Source organism: Astatotilapia calliptera, chromosome 6, assembly GCF_964374335.1.
Source record: "Astatotilapia calliptera chromosome 6, fAstCal68.1, whole genome shotgun sequence".
Classification (NCBI taxonomy): Eukaryota; Metazoa; Chordata; class Actinopteri; order Cichliformes; family Cichlidae; genus Astatotilapia; species Astatotilapia calliptera.
This window is the reverse complement of record NC_137427.1, coordinates 19963930-19990072: the sequence shown is the minus strand read 5'-3', so window position 1 is coordinate 19990072 and position 26143 is coordinate 19963930. Positions and strand designations below refer to the sequence as shown.

The window sequence follows — 26143 nt, the reverse complement described above, 5'->3', positions numbered from 1 at the left end:
GCTGCACAACTCAAGCGTGGGGAAAAGCTGATAGCCGGACATTCTCCTTCAGGATTCAGGATCAAGCCTAAGAAATGGCTCTGTAACTCTTTCCACTCTGATAGGTGTCAGTGACATTGCTTCTCAGCTGCTCATTGCATGTTGCGTTGCTTTTTGAGAACTTTTAGCCTAGTTAGCTTTGTCAGACAGCTTCTATGTTAGCAATTTCTTGAATCAACGGGTCTTGCAGTAATCAGGCCTGAGTGTGGATACGGAAATTGAACTCAGCTTTCCCCAAAAGTGTGGTTAATCACAGTTATCTCTTAATTTAACAAACAAAAAACAATTTTGTATTTACTCAGGTTATTTTGTCTTATGTTAGAATTAGTTTGATGATCTAACACACGTGTGATAAATATTTAAAAATACGAAATTAGGAAGGGGGCCAAGGCTTTTTCACAGCACTGTATATGATAAGAAAGTTGCACACAAACTGAATTTCATAGCATTTTTATTCAGCCTATACAACACCTGAACATACTATACAATCTTCAAAGTACTCAAGAGTAAAGAGACAAACATTTAGCCACCTCATTGTTACACTACGGACGTTATACAGAAAAAAACAAACAAAAACAAACTAACACCCCCCCCCCCCCCCCCCCAAACCTTTCAATTTTGGCATATCAATAAAAGTCCGGCTTTACAAGCTAGAGGGCATAAGGCAGTGACTTTAATAATCAATTCAGACTTTTATACACATTTCTTTCTAAGAAATCAAACATCTTCATACAGAGGGTAGTTCAGTCAGTGCAGTTTTAATAATAATTTAATAATTAATACAACAGCTGTAGAAGACATCACCTAACCTGCTTGTGTGACATGTAAACAGTCAAACCTTTGCCTGATCCCATATCTACCTTTGTATTTTTCAAAAGCCTGCTACAGCTACCTCGCTTCATGACGAGAGAAGAAGCTGAATGTGAGTGAGAGTCAGAGCAACAGACTAAATTTTAGTCAGATTAAAGACTGAACCGTCACTGGTCATTTAAATGACTTTAATAGAGTTCTGAATTAAATTTACAGGGAAAATAACTTTAAATAACTTTTTTTTTCCTTTTTAAAAAGTGTCATTTTGTAAAGGGCTAACAGTGTGATGACTCTACAGTACAATAAGGTGCCAACTAGGATTGAAAGCAATGATCCTGTCTCACTGACAGCTCAAGTGTCACAATACACCAATCATTAAACTATACAAAAAGCAAACATGTTAATTAATGTGTTATTTTTTTCCATTCCAGTTCACTAAAACAGAACTCTACAACACAGCATGAATACTGTTTCAAAAAACATACTGCCATCCAGAGGCTGTTTTTCAACCTGCAGGATGTCTGCTAGCAGAAAACCTTCATGTGATATTATTTTTGTAAATCCTGTCTATATTTTTTTTTTAAGCGTACACATCCTCAGCTGTAACATAGTTGTCTTGTAACTTACAGCATTCCCCAACATTTATCAAGTTACATTAAAATACAGCTACATAAAACACAAAATTTCTTGTAATTAACAAAAAATGAAAACATTAAAATCTTGTTTTTTAAAATTACTTTCTCCATGTGAAATATTCCTTTAGTGATGTTACATTTTTCTAGACTAGTGGAACTTTGTTTTCATTTCCAGCACAACAGAATAACAAAGGAAGAAGGAAGATCATAAGAGCTGGGTGAGCCGGATGGTTGGATTACAATGAAGATGTCGTCACATAGTTCAACGTTCCAGTAAACATTATTAGCTGTAAAAAAAAAAGACTGATTTGTCTCAGTGTTTTTGTATCAGGCGCAACATTATATGTAAAGAGACACGTATAAAGCACTCATATCAAGTACAGTAGCAAACAGACACGCAATGTTTACATCTTTAGGAGTTGTTTTGTCTCCTCTCCAAAAGACTTACCAGAAATGTGCAATACAGTATTTACATGTCTAAATTTTTTTTTTTTCCTCCAACACATGCTGAACTCGTCACTGAAACTTCGCCGTTCTTTCAATAAACGCACAACACCGAGGAGCTATGGCTGAAAGTCACGTAGTGCCATATCTTTTACAATCACAATAAACTGTTTTATGAATTTAGACAGAAAAATGCGTTTGTTTTTTTAAACTTTTCTCCTGATTGCCGTAATAGTTTTACGTCAGTAAACAATGAAACTTCACTCTAAGGTAAACAGTTGTGGTGGAAGGGTAATCAGGCTAATTCATAATTTTCCCCCTACAAGTATAAATGTTTTAAAGTGAGGCTGTTACTCTTGCAGACATATGCCACATGAAGGCCTCCATGAGTACATTTTGAATTATTTGGCCTTTAACCAAAAATATTTTCAACATTAAAATGAGCTCAGCAACAACGTCAGCGACAGACTGAAAATCAACCACAGACGACGATCATGTCACGTTAATTTGACTTGAATAAGTCCACTGCTCGATTCCTCATGATGACTATTAATTAACAAAGTACTGATGACATTTCACCGCATGACAGAATAAAAACACTGTTACAACACTACATACTCTGTCGCCTTCTCAGCTGGTTAAACTGTTAAAATGCTACAGATTTCAGCATTACCCAGGTCTCTCCCACACACTGGATTATCTCTACCTTTTTTGCTTGCATCTAATAAACCATTAGATTTTAGCACTTACACTCATAATGGCGACCAAGGTGGATGAATGTGAATGGATGTGACTGCCCGTGCACAGAACAAGGCACAGTCAATAATGTCAGCTGCTACATGTTTTTACAATTATGCACCGAATATGAATTTAAATACAATATTTTACATGATGTCAGTCGTTAGTGCTGATGTTGCACAGCTGCCTCTGAGTGTTGCAATGACTGAATCTAATTTAATTCCAAGTGTACCACTAACAATGAATCGCCACTAAAGGATCACCTCATGCTCATCTTGAAGTTTCATAATGGGAGTTCCCAAACCAAAGGGTGATGTCACAGCAGCTATGTCCATCTTTTATGCTGTGTTATGCTCACAAAATTGTTAAAATATGTTTTTTTCCTTTTTAAATTTTCACATATTGGCCATTATCAATGCCAAATGGTAATTTGCTGATATATCGGCCTGCAGACAAATCAGTCAGGCTCTAATACAGTAAAGTTTAAAGGGTGCACTTTGACACTTTGCAATTAATTAACATAAATAAATATGCTAATTTTGCATGTCCTACATCCCTAAAATCTTTCTATGGGGTTAATTTTTTAACAGAAACTTTATCAACTGGTCCTGGAGAAGATCACGTTATATATTTATATTAAGTTACATTTTCATCCCCATCTTTGGTCTGTGATCAGGATCAGTTAGTTTAGACAGAGCGGATAACAAAACTGGCCGTTCAGTCAGAGCTTCAGAAACATTTTTATAACAGCTTTGTGACTTTAAAGGCAGCTACACTGATTCCTAGTGTTTTAATCTCCACACTCTGCTCCTACAGCAAGCCATTGGACATGTTACTGTTCTGCCAGCGCAGACAGGTGGTCTTGGAATGCTTGTATAGGTGTGACGACTGGCTGAAGCGTTTTCCACACTTCAGACACGCGTAGGGTTTCTCTCCCGTGTGGACACGGATGTGTTTCTTGCAGTCAGTCAGGGTGAGGAAGGTTTTGCAGCAGATTTTGCAGGCGTATTTTCGTGCCCCTTCAACCACTAGGACATTGTGCTCTGAGAGAGCCTTTTTGCACTTGGACAGAACGTCTGCTGAGGCCCGGGTGAGCTGAGGGGGGAGGGAGGTGGGCCTGTTGCCACTCATCTCATACCCCCCGTTCTCATTGAGGAGCAGGGGACCCGCTAGACTTGAGGAAGAAGAGGCAGCATCCTGAAGAATCCCCCCGACTGCCTCTTCTCCTCCCATGCCAGTGGTCATTTTTGGAGCAATGCGTCTGTAGCCTGGATAACTCAGACCTGTGCCGCTGGCTCCTCCTGTCTCTCTTGAGGGCCGTCCCAGTGAATGAAGCCCCAAACTTGAGCGCTGGAATTCTAAATCAAAAGGATCCACTCCTCCACGTCCTCCTCTTGAATTTCCCCCATTTCCTCTGGGGCTTCCTAAACCATCATGCAGGGGGCGGAGGAACAGAGAATCGGCTTGCAGATTATCTCCAAAACTGCTTCTACTCTCACCACTGAGTGGACCTGATTGCAAAAGAGAGGAAGAAGCAGAGCTCGAAGTCCCAGCAGCTTCCTGCCTCAGCAGAAAGCGATGTGCTACTGCATCCCCAGTTGTTGTGTTCGGAAGGTCGTCCTCTCCGGCAACCATCCCCGAGCTGCCAGTCGCAAAATCCTTTTGGCTGAGGAAGCTGGAAATGCTGAAACCAGGTTTGCCACTCAGTCCATTATTACACCCAAAACCTCCGTTCGCACCTCCTCCTCCTATACTGCCCTTGAGGATGAGCTGAGAGCTGGGCTGGAGAAGAGAGTCGGAGCTGGGCTGGGGTTCAGAAGTGAAGCTGCGGTCGCTGCTTTCTGGGCTCAGCTCCACCTTCTCTTCGTCCTCCTGGCACCCAGGCTCGGGGCGATCACTGCCTTCGGCCTGCGATGTGACGTCGCTAATTTCATCAGCTGGCTCGGGCGAACTTAGCGGCTCACGTTTAACAACCACCTAAGAAAAGCAAGAAAAGGAAAGAAATGTTTCATCTAAGGCCAAGGGAGATAAGACCTCAAATTTTAATGTAAGAATTAATATTCACAACACTGGCTAAAGGTCTCACAGTTGGACAGAATTTTATTGTGGAAAGACTTCTCACAGAAACCTCAGAGCCAACTCCCAAATGGGTAAAACCAGATGCTCTAAAATAATCTCTTGAACAAGCCTGCTTTGCCTTACTAAGACGTTTTATTTTTTCTAGCATGTCCTTTCGAAATAAAGAATTAACATCCAACCATTTCCCCATTCTTCTGTCACAGTGCGTTGCTACTTTGTTGACCTGTGTCGTCTTAGCAGCTGTAACAGTAATTTGCAGGTTCAGGGTGGATTAAGCCATGGTGATAAATTCCTCTACAGGGAGTGCAGAATTATTAGGCAAGTTGTATTTTTGAGGAATAATTTTATTATTGAACAACAACCATGTTCTCAATGAACCCAAAAAACTCATTAATATCAAAGCTGAATGTTTTTGGAAGTAGTTTTTAGTTTTAGCTATTTTAGGGGGATATCTGTGTGTGCAGGTGACTATTACTGTGCATAATTATTAGGCAACTTAACAAAAAACAAATATATACCCATTTCAATTATTTATTTTTACCAGTGAAACCAATATAACATCTCCACATTCACAAATATACATTTCTGACATTCAAAAACAAAACAAAAACAAATCAGCGACCAATATAGCCACCTTTCTTTGCAAGGACACTCAAAAGCCTGCCATCCATGGATTCTGTCAGTGTTTTGATCTGTCCACCATCAACATTGCGTGCAGCAGCAACCACAGCCTCCCAGACACTGTTCAGAGAGGTGTACTGTTTTCCCTCCTTGTAAATCTCTCATTTGATGATGGACCACAGGTTCTCAATGGGGTTCAGATCAGGTGAACAAGGAGGCCATGTCATTAGTTCTTCTTCTTTTATACCCTTTCTTGCCAGCCACGCTGTGGAGTACTTGGACGCGTGTGATGGAGCATTGTCCTGCATGAAAATCATGTTTTTCTTGAAGGATGCAGACTTCTTCCTGTACCACTGCTTGAAGAAGGTGTCTTCCAGAAACTGGCAGTAGGACTGGGAGTTGAGCTTGACTCCATCCTCAACCCGAAAAGGCCCCACAAGCTCATCTTTGATGATACCAGCCCAAACCAGTACTCCACCTCCACCTTGCTGGCGTCTGAGTCAGACTGGAGCTCTCTGCCCTTTACCAATCCAGCCACGGGCCCATCCATCTGGCCCATCAAGACTCACTCTCATTTCATCAGTCCATAAAACCTTAGAAAAACCAGTCTTGAGATATTTCTTGGCCCAGTCTTGACGTTTCAGCTTGTGTCTTGTTCAGTGGTGGTCGTCTTTCAGCCTTTCTTACCTTGGCCATGTCTCTGAGTATTGCACACCTTGTGCTTTTGGGCACTCCAGTGATGTTGCAGCTCTGAAATATGGCCAAACTGGTGGCAAGTGGCATCTTGGCAGCTGCACGCTTGACTTTTCTCAGTTCATGGGCAGTTATTTTGCGCCTTGGTTTTTCCACACGCTTCTTGCGACCCTGTTGACTATTTTGAATGAAACGCTTGATTGTTCGATGATCACGCTTCAGAAGCTTTGCAATTTTGAGACTGCTGCATCCCTCTGCAAGATATCTCACTATTTTTGACTTTTCTGAGCCTGTCAAGTCCTTCTTTTGACCCATTTTGCCAAAGGAAAGGACGTTGCCTAATAATTATGCACACCTGATTTAGGGTGTTGATGTCATTAGACCACACCCCTTCTCATTACAGAGTTGCACATTACCTAATATGCTTAATTGGTAGTAGGCTTTCGAGCCTATACAGCTTGGAGTAAGACAACATGCATGAAGAGGATGATGTGGACAAAATACTCATTTGCCTAATAATTCTGCACTCCCTGTATATAAGTTGTAAAACAAATAAAACCTCTAAAGTTAATCATAAATATTTTTTTCTAACTCTAGCCTATAAATGGAAACATTTAGTGGAAAATTAACATGTTAACTTTTGCAAGAAATGGCTTCCTTGCCATTACTGCTGCTGCTGCAGAGGGGGGAGGGAGGGGGGGGGGGTCTATACTATACTGGACAGTCTTTTCAGGCTAAAGTAGGTACTCTGCAGTACTGTGGTACAGTTTACAGTAATGAAGTGCAGGATGGGTGTTCACGATCACTGTTAGGACTGGTTATGACAGCTGAAACTCGATGGCCGAGTTGTCCCACCTGTTATACCCCTTTGAAGTCTGCTTGAACTCTTCTGCCTGGGGTGTGTGTGTGTGTTTAGTTCATGGACTGTAATGTCAATTATCTGCACATTAGTTAACGAGACCACAAAAACACTGGTCAAATTTATGTCTCTTGGATCCAAGTCGATGAGAAAAATGTAATCAAGGCTTCAGGGTAACAGTCATTAGTTTGAATGTAAGTTGATGACATTCTTTACTACCCTTCACCTGCCAATCTCCACCTTTAGACATTACACCGCCCAAAGGTTGGAGAGTGGCCACGACAGCTCATGTAACATCTGCTAATATCTCGTAAATTGCAGCAAGCAAAACCCATAAAGAGCAGTGGACCTCAGAGTCAGCACAGGTCAGCTGTCACAGTCCGTCCGCAAGGAAATCAAATCCTCAGAACAGAAATTATGTGTGACTTATTTCTAAGTGAGTCATTTTCCCCAGCTGCACTGCTACACCCGATCTTATGACTTCCCTCTTCTGTCCAATCCCTTAACCCCTGGTTGCATTAATGACAATCAAACCAACGATTTCTGTTAAGTTTGTTTACTTCATACAGACAAGCCTGAGAGGTCTGGAGAGTTTTAACTATGAAAATATTCCTGCCCACTGAAGAGACAAACCTGTAGCTTTACCTTCTGCTCCTCTTCTTCGTTCTCCTCCTCCTCTGTTCCTGATTTTATTTTCACCCCTGCTCTGCTGTCCTGCTGATCCTGGTCATCCATGTCCTCTTCTTTGTTTACTCCTTGAATTCTCCCCAAGTTCTCCTCCTCGCAGCGTCCACTATCTGACTGACTCGGCATCTGAGGGTCATCTTGGGACGCAGCTGCTAACCCAGTGATTGGAGGGTCAAGTTTAGATTCGTCCCCCATCTTGTGGGAATCCGGGGAGAGAAGTGCTCCCTCCTCCCGCTCTGCGTTCACCCCTTCTTCTCCTAACAACCCGAGGTTAGGCGCCAAAGGACGCTGTCTCTGTCTGGGTCTCTCCTCTGAAATCCCCAGCGCCAGAGAGGGCTTCCGTTTGTGGAAGCGTCGGATTGGGAAGGAGGCCCTCTGGTCAACCACCCTACTGCCAACTACATTTCCCGCCCGGTCGTCTTCCATCCCACCCAAAGCAGAGCTCACCAAGCTGAGCCCCAGCTGCTGCAGTAAGAAGGAGCGCTGCAGCTTTGAAGTGGCAGCATTTGCTGCAAGGTTAGCATTAGCTGCTAACATCGGGTTCACTGCTAAATCAGCTACTTGCTGATGCTGCTGCTGTCTGTGCCTCTGCTGCTCCTGCTGTGGGTGGTGATGGGCAGCTCTGTCGGATGAGGGGGACATGGGCAGCGTGCGCGTCGTCAGGTAGTGTTTGCAAGCCTTGACCACATTGTTGAGGTGCAGATGCGAAGCTGCGAGGAGAACATCCATGACATTGCTCTCGCCGAGCATCAGTGTTGACGTGTACATCATGTCCACGAGAGCAGCGAAGGCCTCGGCCGTCACCACCTGCAGAACGCACACAGTGGTTTCAATCACCATTAGAATGACTAAAAACACTTTTTTCGCTTTTTTGACAGCATTTTCTTTCTAACCTCGCTGTCCAGCTGGATCATGTTCATGCTAGCATCTCCCTCTGCGACAGTGAACAGCGCTCTGAAGTGGGTGCTGCAGGCCGCCAGCACGGAGCGGTGGGCTTTAAAGTGTCGGCTGCCTACCACGATGACACAGTCGCAAAGCTGACCATGGACACGCTGATAGTTCAGCTGCTGGAAGATCTGCTCAAAATGGCCTGGGAAATCCATGGCCCTGCAGACAGAGGAGCAGAGGGTAGGTTAGTTATGCAGAACTACAGTCAGTTAGCAAAGATCAGGTGATCTACTGATGTCACTGCATCTGACCTATCAGCAGCGACCTGGAGCTTTTCAAGCTTCAGTGTTCTTCAACAAATTGGGAAATTCAGTTTACTGCCCCTACGTACTCTTACCCTTATCATCATAATGCCCAAACCAATAGTTCTAAGTTAATTGCTGTATTACAAGAAACAGACTGTATGTAGTTGCCAACTTGACATTATTGAGTAGCACACTGGTTGCAGCTTGCTTTTTTGACAATCCATTATGCATGAGAAAAAAAACAAAAATTAAATAAGATCAAGTTATCTTAATGGATAAAACAATTGGGGACAAAGTGATAAATCACAACATGTGTTACTACAACACTCATCACACTTCAAAATGTTAAAAAACGCTTATTTATCAAAGTAAGACAGGAGAGGATGGAGAGAGGTTAGATTTTAAAAGGTAAGGACTGCTCCGTGACATTTAACAGACTGGGAAGTTAAAGCTGAAACATAACATCCTCATTCATTTTAGACACTTTTGAACTAATACCAGATCTATACCTGATGTGTTGCTTATGTGAAGTGTATACTAACTTTTGCTATTCCAAGGTTGCATGAAAAGGCAGTGTATGGCAGGGTAATCCGGTTAATCTGTGGTACTGTGGGGATGTTTACAGTGCAGAACAGATGTGGCGTTTATGGTTACTGTAACAAGGAAACACGTAAATTTAAAGTTATGGAAAGGAGATTAATTCACTGAATTCTACCTTTATAGTGTGTAGGGGTGTCACAAATCTGCCCTGACAGCCAACAAGAGCAGAAACTCAGGTCAGCTGATCACAGCCCGAAAACAAAGAAAATTTCATTGTGCTTACAATAAAAATTACTTCCAAGTGATGCTGCACTACAAAACTAGAGATCTCACACCTACTCGAATCAAACTTGAACCCACGATTATGCTCATTTTTCTGCTTAGGTGTAGCTACATCAGCACATAGAGCGAGTTTGCATCTGAATTTGGGCTGACATAATGTTTGTACTCCCATAATATTATTTGATTTTTATATTATTAATGAAGTTAAGTTAGCTTTGCACAAAACAGCTGATAGAAATGTCCTCCAAATAGCTCATTTTCACTGCATTTCAGAGTCTGGATCCAGCACTTCAGTATTTTTTGAAACAAGTATGTTCACTTCTACTTGAGTGATGAAACTGTGCATTTTTGAGTACCTGTGGATGCAGTCTAGGATGTCTGAATGGTGATGGGGGTGAAGTTGGACCAGTTTTTGTATTTACTAGCGAACAGCCAGGATGCCGTGGTGCTGTCGTTTTATTTTGGTTACTGATTACTGTGCACCAAATGTTGCGTTTTCCACTGTCTTTGCCTTCTTGCTATAAAGTCATATATTGACGAACAGGTCTAACTTTATTGAACACCGTCGTCTTTACACACAGTTAACGTCACAACTGCAATGGAACACAATAGCATGGGATGCGACTGGGTAAAATGGCACAAAAGAAGCACTCTGCTGGTGCTGTAAGTCAGAGCAGAGAGCCAGCGGTACTTTAGGTTACCTTGAAAGATCCGGAAAATGCAGGTATCGAGAGGGAGAACAGGGCCCCGATCAGCCCAACAAATAGCCCGTTAGCTAAAGTAAAAGCAGCGGCATGCGGTCACCGAGACTGGACAAAATGTCCCCTCAAGCCGAGCTGTGGATAGCTAACATTTCCGCTGCTACCTCCCGCGTCCCCCTGCGGTCGACTTCCTGACGGTTTGACCCCGAAGCGGCTTGTTTGGTTTTGGCCGTGGGAACGTAAAGCTGGCCGCGATGCACGGTGACGCGGTGTCCGTTGATCTCCAGCGGCTGCCAGGCTGAGCACACAGCCACGGCGCCAGAATAACCGTTAGAATAATATTAATGCCTCCTATCTATTGGTGAGTGGTAGCGTCATGCTGTGTTGTGTTTTCTAATATTTCCCCCGGCCGACAGACGGTTTTTCCAACCAGACTCACGGGGCGGCGCTGTACCTCTTTTTCGCGTCCATGACCTCACCCGAGGTGAAAAGCTGCAGCTTTACAGTTTCACCACAAGGCGTCGCTGCTGCACCCCCACACATAGCCAGTTAGCCAAAGATTATAAACAGCATCGAGATGGTAAATGCTTTGGCATTTTCATTTTGTTAAAGCCCGTATAAATGATAATCCAATGAACAAAGACATAGCAGAAGGAACAGTGCAGGCAAAATAAAGAAAGGCACCAGGTAAAGTATCCACAACAAAACTGGAGAAATTAGAGCAGCGGCTTGGCGAAGCGAACACGGAAGTACAGAGGAGTAAACTCTTGCCCTGCATGAAAACTCATCATGACAACAGTCATGGCCGCCTCCTGCTCGTTTGTGTGCTGCGGAGAGGAGAAAGAAGCCGATAAAGCTGTCGTCGGTGAGTCGTCCTCATTTGTTTATTATGTAGAATTTTTCACGAGGATGATGATGATGACACATGACTCTGGGTTGGGCTTTGTAGAGTTTATATTTCTAAAGCATTTAGGTGCACACGTGGGCACTACTGTGTTGTTGTGTCCGAGGCTCTCACGTGTGTCACTCTACAATCACATCGGTCATTGAGGTTTGATCGCATTTGAGGTTTTGATTCCCGGTGTTTCTGTCTCAATCCCACAGTCCGCTTTTCCAACGGCAGCGTCCAAAATGAAGACAAGCTGGATTTCAGCATGTTTAAAAACACAGAGGAAAGTAACCCCAGGAAAAAGACCAGGCGGATACTGGTGAGGAAGATGAGGATCTATCGTGTGTCTGCACTCTCCGGGCTATGTTGCTATACTCTGTGTTCTTCCTGGTTTCTTTTATTTAGGTTGCAGAGTCAGACAGACTGTCCTATGTGGGGCAGAACTTTGGAGTGGGGTCAATGAAGTGCAATAATCTTTGCAAGTAGGTCTTTGCTGCACATTTTGGCATGTTATGGTCACCGAGGAGGAGATTGATAAGGAGGATGTTTGGCATCTTTTTAGATATTATGTGGGCGTGTTGAACAAGCAGACCATGACGATGGAGGTGCATGAAGCTCAGCTCTTCAACATGCAACCAGTTATACCAGGTAAGAGACCTATAACATATCTGTTGCTATTTCTAACTGCCCATAAAGACCAGAAGCTGTGGAAGGAATGCTTTGTGTGCCTTCTGAGAGTCACTTTTTCTGACTTTTGTCACCAGGAGAGACAACAGACAGTGCAAAACCCCAGGACACTACTCAGACCTACAGAGAAAAGGTGCATTTGCTGCTACTGTCTGTCCATTACAAGACATCTGTGCTTAATTATGTGTAATGTGAATATCTTGTTATTACCTTTTAATGTTTCCCTTTCAGGTTGACTTACTGATTGAGGCCTTTGGTACCAACAAGCAGAAGAGAGCTCTGAGCTCTCGCAGGCTGAATCAGGTGGGCAGTGAAACCCTTCAGCAAGCAGTGGCAAAGGCTGCCAACACTGTGATTGGCGAGAAGGGTCTGGAAGGTAAGCTGCACAGTGGATGCCTCTCCTAGGAGAAATCTGGAAGTTGAATGTTTCTCTCTCCAGGTTTTTTTTTCTTAACCTTCCCTCTCTGCACAGCTTTGCAGCAAGAAGTGGCTGACGCAGAGTCGCAAGGAGACCTGGCTCTGCACCTTCCCCCCTGCAATGCAAACGCAGACAAACGAGAGGACGTCTATCCATTTGATGAGCGTATCTTTTATTCCTGTGCTGGAGGAGGAATGTGTTTATGGAAATAGGAAGGCAAGGAATCCATTTGAATCCCAGATATCAAGCTGGGGTACTAGCGTATGCATGTGTTTGCAGGTTTTTATCTAGAGCCGTACCAGACTTTGTTCAGGTGACCCTTAACCGAATATGTGCAGTCTTGAGCCCAGTGGAGTTTGGTGCTTTGGAGCAGGGTGGTGCCAAAATGGCAGCACTCACCCCCGAAGAGCTGAAAAAGATGAAAGATGATGGAAGGTAGAGGCAACCAAACCTTCAGAGACATTTTATTAATGTGTTCTTGCACTTGAGGTTGATCTTGTGGTTTTTATCTTTAACCTAAAGGTGCCTGAGTATTGTGAAGCATCTAGAGAATCTGCCAACTGAAAGTGAAAACCGAGACAAAACGGCACGCTGTGCTTTCTACCTCTCTCTGCTCCTCAAACTGGCTCGGGAGAGGAATGTCACCCGCAAGTGTGAGTGAATTTTGTTAGTGTTATGATGTGGAAAGTGGCATACAAACTTTCACCATTAGAGGGTTGTAGTAATTCATGTTTGCATGTACAGTTGGGCAAGAGGAAGGCTGCCCTCGCGTCATCCAGGGCAAACTGTTTAAAACGTTCACTGTGGAGACCTTCAACAATGGCAGGTATGGTGGTTAAACACATGTAGCTAGTGAAGAAAAATGTATCTGGAATTTGATTTTGTTTCACTAAATTAATAATTTCATTAGTAATTCAAAAATTTACCAAATGCTAAACCGAGACAGGGAAGCTAAATAATATATACAGTTGTAAGAAGTTTATATACACGAATCATGAGCATGAATGTCATGGTAATTTTGGGCTTTTAATGACTTCTTTGAACTGTTCTTTTCTCAGCGTGGAATGATTGTACAGCATACACCTTTAATGATTTTAAAAACCAAGAATTAGGTGCACAAGTTTCAATTTATTTAGGATTTTCTCTAATCCACACGGGGTCAAATGTATAGATACTCACTTAAATAATTTAGTAAGTGTTGTTAAAGGTTCTACAATGTATTTTAACAAAGTTAAGACCTATTAGCTTCTCGATAGTGATCGTGATTGACTACATCTTTTAGTTTCTCTTTGCAGCATAAGAAGGGATTGTTCGATAGCACCAACTGGATTGAATAATGCAAAAGTCCAAGAAACTAATTGAAGATCTAAGGAGATCTGTAGTTTCTTGGAGACCCTCGAAAGAACTACAGATTCCAACATCATCAGTTTAAACAGCTGATTTGTCATCACTTTGCCAAAAATGTCACCCTCATATGAGAGAAGGTGAGCTAGGATAGTCAGGAACAACCCAGAAACCACCATGGCTGAAGCCTGCCATGAACTGCAAACTGCTGGAACACCAGCATTACTGTCCACAGTGAAGCACCTTTTTCATTGCCATGGACTGAGAGGGTGGCAACCAACAAAGAAGCCCCAAACACACATTAAAACTGGTTTTAGCATGAATAAAGCAGGCTAACATTAAGCCTCTGGAATTGCCTTTTAAAAAACAAAAACCCAACTCAACCCTGTTTAAATTTGTTCAGTGTGCTTTAAAGCCAGGTCTATGCCAGGAAACTAACAAATTTAAGTGAACTTTACCATTTCTACCAAAAAGAGTGGTCAAATATTCAGCCAGAATTATGCCAGAAGCTTCATGAGGGCTGCCAAAAATCTCATTAGTACAACTTGCTAAGGGACATTAACCAAATATTAGTGGGGATGTGTGTGTATATTTGAATCTGTATGCATACTTTTGACCTGTGTGGATTTCAGAAAATCCCAAATAAATTTAAACTTGTGCACCTAATTTTTGTTTAACTATAAGTTATTAAAGGTGCGTGCTTTACTATCATTTCACTCTGGAAAGCAGTTCAAATAAGTGTTTTTTGTTTTGTTTTTTGTTTTTTTAAAAATCACCAAATTATTTATGACAGACATTCATGGCCATGATGAGTTTATGTAAACATCTGACCACAAAAGTATAGTTGTTGCTGCACTGATTCTTTTCAAAAGACACACTTTCTTTACTTTTCTGTTTAGAATCCAGAACATGGTGTCGTCGTCAATGCGGGTCAAACTAGCAGCATACTGCTTAGCTCTGCTGCTGCATATGGGTAACATGACAGCTGACCTCACATTACTGCATCGTGACCTGGGAATCACTGAGGCAAGGTAAGCAGGGGAATAAAAAGGAAGCCTTTAAAAATCGTTTCTTACATTTCATACATTGTTTAAATAAAGAGTAAAATCATTAATGAAGTCAATAATGTGGACTTAACCACAGATACTACTATCCTCCTTCCTTACTCTGTAGTTTTTGCTTAAACTGTAAACTATTGTGATTCTTGTGCTCTCCTATAGGATGACTGAAGTCGCAAAGTCAATGAGACTGACCTTGGTGAAACCAGCCCGAGGCAAGGGTGATAACATTGAACTGCAAGATGACAGCAGACTGGCCGCCCTTGTTCTGCCTCTGATCAAATACGATCACTTCACTGAGAGACGGAAACGCAAAAAGATGCACTGAGGACGCGAAGGAGAACCGAGAACTGGACAGAAAGAAATGAATATCAAACAAATGGCTGCATTAAACAAGGCTTGTTTGTTAATGCTTTTGTAGACAAAGTGAACTTCAAGGCGTATGTGACACACTTACATTTAAAGATAGAAAAAAAAAAAAAGACTAAAGAGCTGTAAACAAATTCTAGATGACAGAACATCTAGCAGGAACGTATAGGCACGTTTGTAGACATCACATGTTGCACACTACATATCTTCCCCTTCTCTGAGTGTGTGGACAGGATATCTGGATAACTGCCTCTCTCTTCTGTCTGCTGGTCTTTTTTTTGCTTTTGATTTATTTTTTACAAATGCAGACAAATTAAATAAGCTGTTACAAAAGCTAAACTGTCGTCAGACAATAGTGGATGGTTGTGAGATTATATTTCAGCAAATGCGAACCCTCTTCTGAAACCGAAACCTACTCAAATGTGATTGGTTGGTCGAACTTAAGTGCAGGTGGACTACAAATGGAACTATAAAGCTTAGACTACCAACAGTTTTTTTTGCATAATCATATGCAGACATCTGTTTAGTTTTCTGTGCAGCATGTTGACAGGATCTGAAATAATGAGATGTCTCAAAAGCTGAAGTGCATTAAGTTTTAAAAACCATAGAGGACATTACGCAAGAAGAGACCCGCCAACAAACAGGACAGAAAGAGACAGAATCTTAATTTTGGCTTAATTGCATAAAAGCCCTCACGCTATGAATACACCTTCCCTCGCTACAGCATCCCTTAAATAGTCAACCAAGGCACAGCTTTACTTTGACCCACTGTAAAAGCCACCATTTCTGAAGCCTTTGACTCCTGCTAGGATTTAGAAATGTGCACTTCCTAACCAGCGAGTCCCTATAAGCAAAAATAAGACTACCAAACAAGTCTGCAGTAAATGAGCTAATGATAAACTAGGCAAAGCTCTAGTCTCAAACAGATTCCAAAGAAGTATGAATGTCTTGTACTCCAGCTTCGGTTTTCAATAGCCCACGTTTTATGAGTACAGTAGCATTTTAATCGTAGAAGTACAAAAGTCTAATTTCAGATTTTCAAAATCTTCTTCCACCTTAATAAAAATGATGGTGGATGGCTCCTTTAATGTTTCAGTTGCCGTCTCCAGCTACTTGGACAATTAACCGAACCCTTATTTTGACAGTCAGTGCCCCACGTGTATGGTTTACAGCAGTTAAGGTGCAACCCGATGCTGACCTCCTGACCCTGGCTATCATATTGGCTTGTAAGTTCTTGCCAGTATTCACAGGATGCTGCAAAACATGCTGCCGCTGTGGCAACCACTTTCCACAGTTGCGCTGATCCTGGTGGTCACGGAAATTCCAAGTCCAGAGGGATACTGGGATGAAGAGAGACCAGCAGGGGAGCTGGCCAGTGGGCGAGGAGGAGGGTTTTCCATAACCCAGGGGGGAACAGATGTACAGCTATGAAATGAAGAGAGAAAGGGTAAACAGCAATTGGGAGGTGCCCTTTAAGATTATTTTTCACCCCACCCCGATTTGTTTTTTTTTAAAACCATTTTCATCTTCAGCAGTTCCTGAGGGAAATAACCTTTAAGCTGCACACCATTTTTTATGTCACTAGCTAGCTGTCACTGACTGTTATACAATTCTGAGTAAACGGTGAATTTTTAGAGCTTTTTCTTCTCATAAAAACCTGCTTCATTCAAAAACGTTGCTATTAGAGTAAACTGTAGCAGTACATGTATGGGTCCAGCCCAGCAAAGCTAATAAATAGAGAGGGAATGTGATTAAGAAAAACAACCACTGCTCTCCACTGAGGTAATAAAACCAGTAAAAGAACTGCAGTGTGGTGGGACGCACTACCAACACGGTAAAGAACCAAGGACTAAAGCCTCTAAGGAGCCAAACCCCAAACACAGAACTCAAGTTAATAAGATGAGGCAGCAGCAACTGATTCAAGCGGTATCCTGATATTTAGATGGCCTGCCTTAGTACTTCTCCAAGTACACCATCTTCTAACCTCTGAGGTTGGGCTCTAGGTCTTGAACTGGGGGATCATTTCACATGTAAGGAAAATGTGATCACTACACCACGAAGCCACTGCTTTCCTACTAAAAGCAATGACCTCAAAAAGTTCTTTAAGTTAACCTGCAGATCTGAGTAATTTTTTACTCAGATCACTTACTATTTATTAGTAATTTATTAGACACTGCACAGACAGCAGAAGCGATAGAAAGTGACGACACTAATTCCACTGATGGTCTACTGCAGGGGTCTCCAACTCCAGGCCTCGAGGGCCGGTGTCCTGCAGGTTTTAGATGTGTCCTTGATCCAACACAGCTGATTCAAATGGCTAAATTACCTCCTCAGCTTGTGTTGAAGTTCTCCAGAGGCTGGTAATGAACTAATCATTTGATTCAGGTGTGTTGATCTAAAACCTGCAGGACACCGGCCCTTGAGGCCTGGAGTTGGAGACCCCTGGTCTACTGAATGTCTGCCAGTTTTTAATGGGCCTACTGATTACCTGTCATCATGCCTGAGAATGCTATTGTTCCGCAGCACACAGCTCTCATTGCCAGGATCCATATGTAGCAACGCTTTTCTGTTGTCACGGTGACCCTGGAACAAGATGTTGTCATGGACAACACCTTTAACTGGCCCTAGCACGGCAATCCCACAGCCTTGTGAGGGTTGGACACGATTGCGCATTACCTGAAGACAAAAAAAATTATTAAAAACTCAAATGTAATAAAGTTATGGTTAATATAAAAGTAAACAGCTACAATATGCAGGTCTAATAGTAGGTTTGGAGATCTTCAGTCCATCCCACCTTGATATCGGCAGTTCCACAGACCTGGATTCCACATCCACGGTTCCCAACAACATCATTCTCCACAATCTGCCCATTACCACTGAAACTGACACCATAGCCACTGTTTTCATAGATGCCATTACCACGAAGCTCCACTCTGCAGTCTTTCTCCACCGCAACACCACCTCGACCATTTTCCAGAATGCAGTTTGTAGCAAGTCGGGTCAGCTGACTGCTTTGCAGCACGGCAATGCCAAGGCCACGGTTACAGTTTATCAGGTTAGCGAAAACATTCAGGGCCTCAGTGCTCTTCACATACAGACCAACTGCTATAGGAAGGGACAAACAGATGGAGAAATGACAAACAGTCTTTCATTCTCCCGTTCTATCGGCATTTGATGAAACAGATCAATTTAGTACCTCCATTGTAGCTCATGCAGTTGCTCTCCACCAGGGCCACGCTAATAGAGCGGCGAGCAGAGTGGCGCTCATCTTCACTGTCCAGGTCACTGTCCCAGGCAAACAGTTCACCTTCTTCATTAAAGTTCTCCTGCCCTTCACGTCCCTCTCCTTCTACACCCCTCCTGTCTGCACCGCCTCCTTCTCCAGCGATTCCTTCCTGCCCAGGCCAGTTTCCCTCTCTGACCTCAATGTTCTCTGGGTCCTTCCTGCAGAACACTGCCAGCCCATACATACAGTTATGGATGATGTAGTTGCTTAGGAGCTGTGGGAGGCTGGATGACATAACCCACACACCGCAGCCTTTGTTACCTGAAGGAGTCAGAGAAAGAGGGAACTGAAACTGTTCTGAGTCAGGGGTGTTGAAAATGAGCTATTAAACACAATGAAGCCTCTAAGAGATAAATAATACATACAAAAAACCTGGTTTCCCTCAATAAGTCCACGTCCTCTCTCTCCCACCACAACACCATCTGAGTAGCCGTAACAAATGTAGTTGTTCCGTAAGATAGGGTCGCCTCCTCTGCGGATATCCACACCGCCCCATTGGTTCTCTCGAATTACATTCTCTGGAATTAAAATTAGTTATTATCTGTGTACATTAGTGGAGAAACACAAAGAAGCCATTTGTCAATTTGTGTGTTCATCTGGATAAGACAATGGAGCAGATCCACTGACACACCTGTTATCGTTCCTCTGCCGTTCTCATTTATAGCAATCCCTGCAGCCTGGCCCTGGAAGATGTGATTCCCACTGAGAAAGAAAGAAAAAAAAGGGGGGGATAAAAGTTCCCACGGAGCAAATGATGAATAGGAGGACAGAAAAGTGGTGTCAAAAGAAAAAAAAAAAGAAGCTAGCTCTGCTGTAGGCTTTCTACAAAAATCCAGATTTCTATCTTTTTAAACAATTCCAGTCTCAAGATAAACACGAACACAGTGAATAATATCCAAATTAATTGCTTGCAGACTCCAACCTACCTTACCACGGGATTTCCACTGAAGAGAATATATACCCCAGCTTCTTTGTTGTTGTAAATCTGATTGCTTCGAATTGAACCTTTTCCATTTCCAAGGACAACAACCCCAGAGCGCAAACCACTGTGTATTTTGTTGCACTGTGGATTAATAGTTGATAATGGATAAAAAGACTGAGGAAATTAGTTTCATCTGGAAAGCCTGAATAGATCATTTCTGGAAATCATAAATATTCATACTCTGGGTCTGTCTGTTTTATGCATCTTAAGCTCTTAAGTTGAGTAAGTTAGAAAAGTAATGAACAAAAATCTCCTCATCCATGATATCTGGGCATGCTGCTGAAAGGCTCTGGGACATGCTATCACAGGAAATTTTTTGTTTGCTTGCATCTTTAAAAAGTTGGAATCCAATCAGCAATTGTGTGGCATTTACCACAATGGTTGGGTTAGCCCCCTTTCGGATATCCAGCCCTGCCTCCCCGTTCGAGTGAATGTTGTTTTCTGCTATGAGGCCCTGAGCAGAGAGGCGCAGAAACACGCCTGACGCACGACATTCGCAGACCTCGTTTCTCAGCATTACGATCTGAAGCAGGAGAGATAGAAAAGGAAGGTGATCAAGTAGCAGCTTGAATAGGACACTGATGCTAAATTACTAATGATACGAGCTACTTTAACTTGATATGTTTCCCAAATACACACAATACACAATCGCAGATGCATGCCATTTGTATGAAGCAAAGTTACTAGGAACATTATTAACTGTGGAGTTTTGGATGCAGCGCACGGCGTAGTTCAGGCTACGAAAAACATTCTCCTCCAGTCGAGCTTGTCCATAATTGGACAAATGCACACCGCCCTTCCCGTCCCTGAAGAGGCATCGTCTGAGGATGCAGCCAAGTGTCGATGCTGCCAACATGTGAGCCTCCGGGTCTCTGTCTAATTCCTGCTGTAGGGTGAGAGGGTCAGGGATCATAGAAGGGGGATCTGGGGAAGAGGAAAGTGGAAGAGAGCCATCTGGCCGGGGGTTGAGCAAATGTGATAGGCCATGATGGTCACATGGGATTTTGTACTCCAGTGTAAACTGCTTTTTGGTGTTGTTGGCCCCCCACTCGTCTCTGTTCTCCTCTCCCTCACTGCGCTCACCATCACTCCAGCCATCTTCAATCACTGTCCTCTGACATACTGCATCTACCCCTGTTCTCCTCTTCCAGTCACCTATGGTTATGCTCTCCTTTTTAACATTAGCACCTGGAGGTTGATGTCCACCAGTGGAGGCAGCCGGATGTCCTTTGGGAGAACCATTATGCTCAGATAGGCCACATGATGAGAACGTCCTAGCCAGAGCTGCCAAATGTTTACAAGCCCAGTTCCTTTCTGAGACCGGGGGACCTTCCACAGTCACTGAAGCTGTGTCACTTCCTGAGAAGTCACAGCTGTCAAATAAACTCAGGACAACTCCCAGCAAGTGTGCAGAGCTGCCCTGGGAGAAGGAGCAAAATCGAGCCTGGCAGGTTCCTGGCCCGCGGATTTGCAGCTGAGCCCCCTCAAAGTTGCAGTTATCTAGTTGGACATGTCCCCAGGATGTCTAGAGGAGAGCAAGACAGAAAGAAACAAAGAAATATAATTAGATTCTATTTTCTCTTGTGTTTATAGGAGTGTATAGACTAGGCCAATCTGACTCTGAGACTCTTAGGAAACAAGCTGCACCTTGTAGACAACCGTGGAGAACCAGGGTGGCATGAACACCAGATTACACAGCCTGGCAGTAGGGCACTGCTGTTCCATACACACTAGGAGGGCCACCTCGCCCAGTCGGCCTAACCCAACCAGCTCCACCGGTACTTTCAGCGCTACCTCAGCCTGCTCCTCATACACCCCTGGATGGAGCACCACTCGGTCGTAAGGCCCCACCACCCCAAGGGCTCCGCGCAGGGTCTCAAACTCACATCCCGGCCCCACGTGCCAAACCCTGCGATCTTTCCGACGACGGAAGAAGAGAAGGCAGGCGGAGGACTGGAGCTCTGGACCATTTTGAGTCCAGGTGCGGGTGGCAAGGGCATGTTGTTTCAGGGCCTCTCTCCACGAAGGGGGCTCCAGATGAGGTTGACTAGGCCAGTTGGGATGTCGGCACTCAGGGCAGCCCAGGCAGAGCTGTCTCCAGCGGGTGTTATCCAGAGAGAGGATGAGCTCTCGCCAGGCACGGCACACCTGGCAGCAGCGGCCCAGGTCAGGGAGAGGGAGATAGGCTAAGATAACCCTCCACAGCTCCACGGGGAGGCTGCCCACCTCCATGGCAGCAGAGACGCCGGCTGGTTAGCACCGCGATGGGAGGGATACCTGGAGACAGACACACGTGCACACGCACGCGCATTTCAAAGCAACAGGAAGCGCAAACCGTTACACAACAATATTACCCAACAGGATATTCAACTGCGTTTCGTTTTTAATATTCGCACATCAACACCAAATGGCGCCACGACCAGCGTTAATTTTAGCCGAAAAACGAAATGCAGCGAAAACTAGATATGAATTATGTAATCTCACTGTTCATTTTGCGTAGCGGTAAACGATATCTCCACTAAGGGCCTGTAATATTGCCCTGAAAGTTTGCTACAGTTAAACGCGGTTAGCTAGCGGCGTAACTAACGCTAGCCCAAACGTCCTTACCTTTTACCAGTTTGCCATAGTCAACACATGTCGGCTCGACGTTTAGACAAGCCATCTATCCGGCGTTGCATGCCTGCGACACTGACTTTGTCCTCGCATCCTCCGGAGTTCACAGCTATCATAATTACTGCAGATGTACCATCGAAATAAATGGAGTTCAGACGATTGCTTACAGTTTACAGCAAGAAACCCAAGATCCCCATCTTCCGCTTCCCAAAAGTGGGCGTTTACTTCAGCTTCCCCTTGGGAAGCTGAAGTATAGGGAAGAACGTTAACTAGTTAGACCCCAAATTCAGAGCCGGGCCAAGGTTTTATGGTGCCTTAAGTGGAATTTAATTTGGTGCCCCCCCCCCCCCCCCCCCCCCGCTAATCCCACCTCAGCACCCCAATATTAACTATATATTATCAATTAAAAAAATCCTTTGTGCATTCTTCATTTACCAAAACTATTATCATTACTTTCTAGTGCACTGGAGAGAAATAACAACAACAACAAAAAAAAACCCAGCAACCTGACAGTGTATTTTTTTTTAAACATACTAACTGTTTTAATTGTTGTTGAAATGTGCAAAATGACAGAACAATCATAAGGAATTTAACATAGGCCTAAATATGATTATTTGTTATGCAACGATGCAAGTTTTAAAACAGAACAAATTAAACAGAAAGCTAGCAGTAGGTTACCAACCATAATGCCTGTGGTTTCCATTGCCTAAACTCAACACACCTTTAGCTAATTCTGTTACAGTATTGTCAGTGGGCCTCTTTAACAATAGGCCTATTCTGGCAGTCTGTGAGAAATATTGCTTTAGGTTTTATTATCAGTTATCAAAATAAATAGTGAAGCAAATGTGAGACTAAATGCGTTTTTCTTTCCTAAAACAGTAAAAGACAGCATTTATTAAGTTATCATTTGTTACCTAACCAGTTACATACTGGCTAATATATATAAAATTAGCAGTTATTGAGAAGAGGATGAAGAAATTTTCTTTTTTTTTTCTTTTTTCTTTGCGTTGTATACTGGTGTGAATGGCATATCATGTGACACGGGCATGATGTTTTACTTTGTTTGAGTCTGGAGTGTGGAGTTTTGGTCACTCTGAACTTGCATGGCTTCTCTGTTTATGAGATATTTGCACACTGAGCGGACAAAAACTGAACTGTTAACAAATAGGTTCTCTCTAATTAATGGATGTTTTTCTGGTAGCTTCTGGCTGCACAGAATGTGAGTAAAGGGTTAGCATGAGGATGAAAGGACTTAATACAGTAAGTACATTATTTATTTCCACTCAAAAGTAGAAAAACCTTTCATTTTTTCTTTCTGAATGTATAGGCAGTTTCTATTAATATAGGTTAATGAAAGTAAAGTTCTCTCTCTGTTGATGTAAGCCATTGTAGCTCATCCACCAGTCTCTTTCTCTCTCATGTGTTAGATGCTTTTTTTTATTTGATAAGTTACAGTTTGGACTGGTGTTTACATCACTGGATAGACTATCACAATACACAACCAAAATAACAGTGAAGCAGTCCATTGTCAATATCAAAATCCAGTGCCAATGCTATGGCAGAGAGGCCTGCAACTCTGCCACAAAAGCAGCACTTTCCTTCCCACAGCAGTGCTTTGTTGCTGATTAATGCACCATTCAAAATCCATTCTCTCCTAATTTAACAGTCCTTCACAGCTTATAGAATAAGTATTAGCATGGAAAAAACGGAAGTCCATTATATTCATGTAAGAGATCACATCCCGAAGAGGTGAGAGTCCAGTCTTGTCTGCACAATCACATGGCTTGCCCTACCTCATCTAGCCTGCAGATGTCACTGTTGAAACATTTTGATCAGAACCTCAACCACAAATAGACATTTTATTTAATAAATTATTCTGACATGTGGTAAATATTAATTTCAGTCAGTTACCCTGTTGACATTTAATATTGCTCTTGTCTTTAGAAAGATTACCACTTTTAATGCCCTTCCATCTGCCACCAATCTGTTACATCATTTACTGTCTTTCATTTCATAACTCTAAATCAATAATGTGGTTCTTATGTATACCCCAGAATCTCTTGCAAATCTCTTCACCTTTGTAAGCTATTAAATTCAGCTTCTTATCAGGATGATGGCTCCAGTCAAACTGTAAAGCATTCAGGACTCTGGGGCTTTTATTGTGAAAGATAAGGACATGAGCACATGGTAGCTTCATCGTGTTTCTCGGGTCTGCTTTGGCCCACTTATTAACCAATCAGCGTTCAGCCTATGCCAAACTATTCCTTGTTGGATTTCAAAAGAACGGCACGGGAGCACGCTTGTGTAAGCTGAATACCCGTCTCCATAGGCTCTACATACATATGGAAACGGACAAAACTGTGGTATCATAACATAAAACCTGAAAGAGAAAACATGACTTCACAGTGCACCTGCGGGGACCGGTTGCTATGACGACTAAAGCCACTGAGAGGAGTGTTAGGAAGGCAGACGTGAAGGTTTCAAAGAAAAGCTTATCAAGTGAAAAGTCGTATTAAAAAATAGTTTCAGCCTGAGTGGCAGCAACTTTCCTACTACAAAATATGAATTTTTCAGTTTTATTTATACAGCGCCAAATCACAACAACAGTTCCCTCAAGGCGCTTTATATTGTAACGTAGACCCTACAATAATACACATATTATTGTAGTATTGCGACCGTGGTTCAGGGGATTGGGAAGGTCATCTTGTAACTGGAAGGTTGCCGGTTTGATCCCTTCCTCTGTCTGTCTTGGTCGTTGTGTCCTTGAGCAAGACACTTCACCTACCACCTACTGGTGTTGGCCAGAGGGGCCGATGGCGTGATATGGCAGCCTTGCTTCTGCCAGTCTGCCCCAGGGTGTGGCTGCAACTTTAGCTTGCCTCCACCAGTGTGTGAATGTGAGAGTGAATGAATAGTGGAATTGTAAAGCGCTTTGAGGGTCTCGAAAAGCGCAATATAAATGTAATCCATTATTATTATATAGAGAAAAACCCAACAAGCATATGACTCCCTATGAGCAAGCACTTTGGTGACAGTGGGAAGGGAAAACTCTCTTTTAACAGGAAGAAACCTCCAGCAGAACCAGGCTCAGGAAGGGTCAGCAATCTGCTGCGACCGGTTGGGGTGAGAGAAGGAAGACAGGATAAAATACATGCTGTGGAAGAGAGACAGAGATTAATAACAAGTATGATTTAATGCAGAGATCTCTATTAACACATAGTGATTGAGAAAGATGACTGAAGAAGAAATGAATACATCATGGGAATTCCCCAGTTTTAAGCCTAATCTTAAAAGTAGAGCTAGTACTGCATCCAAACTGGAAGTCAAGTCAAGTCAAGTGGCTTTATTGTCATTTCAACCATGTGCAGAAGTAGAACAGAAGTACAATACGACAATACGACCACAATACAACCATGTGCAGTATGTACAACGTTCCTCCAAGACTGTGGTGCTACATATAACATGTAACAGACAATCAACACGGGGCTACATAGAGGGCAAGTGTGCAAAAATTGAAAAAAACAAAACAAGACAAAGACAGTGTAACACCAGAAAAAACAAAATGATACAGACACATGGCAGTGCAGACACAGAAAGTGTGACAATGCCAGTGGGTTGTGCAAAAGACTGAGCATTCTGCTAAAATTTGCTCCTCTGGGCTTCCTCACCAATATGTCATTCTGAGCATCAAACCGTGCGTTGTTCAGTGCATCTGTTAGCGAGGCGTCGCCATCAACCCCAGGTGTCTTCTTCTTGTAGTTGCTGATGGCCTTGATGCCCTGCTACATGCAACTGTCTAGGAAGTGGCCATGGATTCTTCTGCCGTGTACTTGCTTTGCTGCACTGATGTCTTGAGACAGTTTGGCCCTTGCTGTTCCCAGGGCAAACAAACAAAGGAACCACAAAGCTGTCAGTAAACCATTTTATGCCTTACCAAGCCAGGTGTATCCAGAAATCTTGGGAAAAGGTCCAGGACAGAAGAAGCTGTGGCTGGATCTTGAATCACTTTTTGCCTATGTTGAAATGTCACCTTCATTTTCTCTTTGACAGTTTCATGTCAGTTGAGTGCCTCATCACTGACATAGCTTCCTTGCAGTCATCACCTGACAACTGTCTCGCATTTGAACACAAGTTGTGAAGAATTTTGGGGCTGTCTTGAAAAGCTGACCTTGGTTT

General features: G+C 43.0%; 3 protein-coding genes across 6 annotated transcripts; 1 reads left to right on the top strand and 2 right to left on the bottom strand.

Annotated features, from left to right (window-relative positions):
• Positions 1-473: 473 nt before the first annotated feature.
• zbtb5 (zinc finger and BTB domain containing 5) lies at positions 474-10901 on the bottom strand. Of its 4 annotated transcripts, none has more exons than XM_026170901.2 (4): positions 10776-10901; positions 8499-8712; positions 7552-8412; positions 474-4643 (listed from the first exon to the last, which is right to left on the bottom strand). In XM_026170901.2, exons 1-4 carry the CDS (start codon positions 10862-10864, stop codon positions 3477-3479), a joined length of 2331 nt encoding a protein of 776 aa, XP_026026686.1. In that variant the 5' UTR covers positions 10865-10901; the 3' UTR covers positions 474-3476. The 4 variants fall into 4 exon arrangements, with proteins under 4 accessions (XP_026026686.1, XP_026026687.1, XP_026026688.1 ...); XM_026170902.2 differs by having other exon boundaries at positions 7564-8412; XM_026170903.2 differs by having other exon boundaries at positions 10322-10784.
• Positions 10800-15425, top strand: polr1e (RNA polymerase I subunit E). The gene is made up of 12 exons (XM_026170905.2): positions 10800-11186; positions 11426-11529; positions 11616-11692; positions 11773-11858; positions 11975-12030; positions 12129-12273; positions 12370-12480; positions 12654-12750; positions 12838-12968; positions 13060-13141; positions 14559-14690; positions 14880-15425. Exons 1-12 carry the CDS (start codon positions 11111-11113, stop codon positions 15043-15045), a joined length of 1263 nt encoding a protein of 420 aa, XP_026026690.1. The 5' UTR covers positions 10800-11110; the 3' UTR covers positions 15046-15425.
• fbxo10 (F-box protein 10) lies at positions 15102-22205 on the bottom strand. The gene is made up of 11 exons (XM_026170900.2): positions 21962-22205; positions 21002-21631; positions 20055-20879; positions 19728-19877; positions 19299-19435; positions 19004-19074; positions 18738-18890; positions 18283-18633; positions 17881-18191; positions 17575-17762; positions 15102-16511 (listed from the first exon to the last, which is right to left on the bottom strand). Exons 2-11 carry the CDS (start codon positions 21584-21586, stop codon positions 16331-16333), a joined length of 2952 nt encoding a protein of 983 aa, XP_026026685.2. The 5' UTR covers positions 21587-21631; positions 21962-22205; the 3' UTR covers positions 15102-16330.
• Between the last annotated feature and the right edge of the window lie 3938 nt (positions 22206-26143).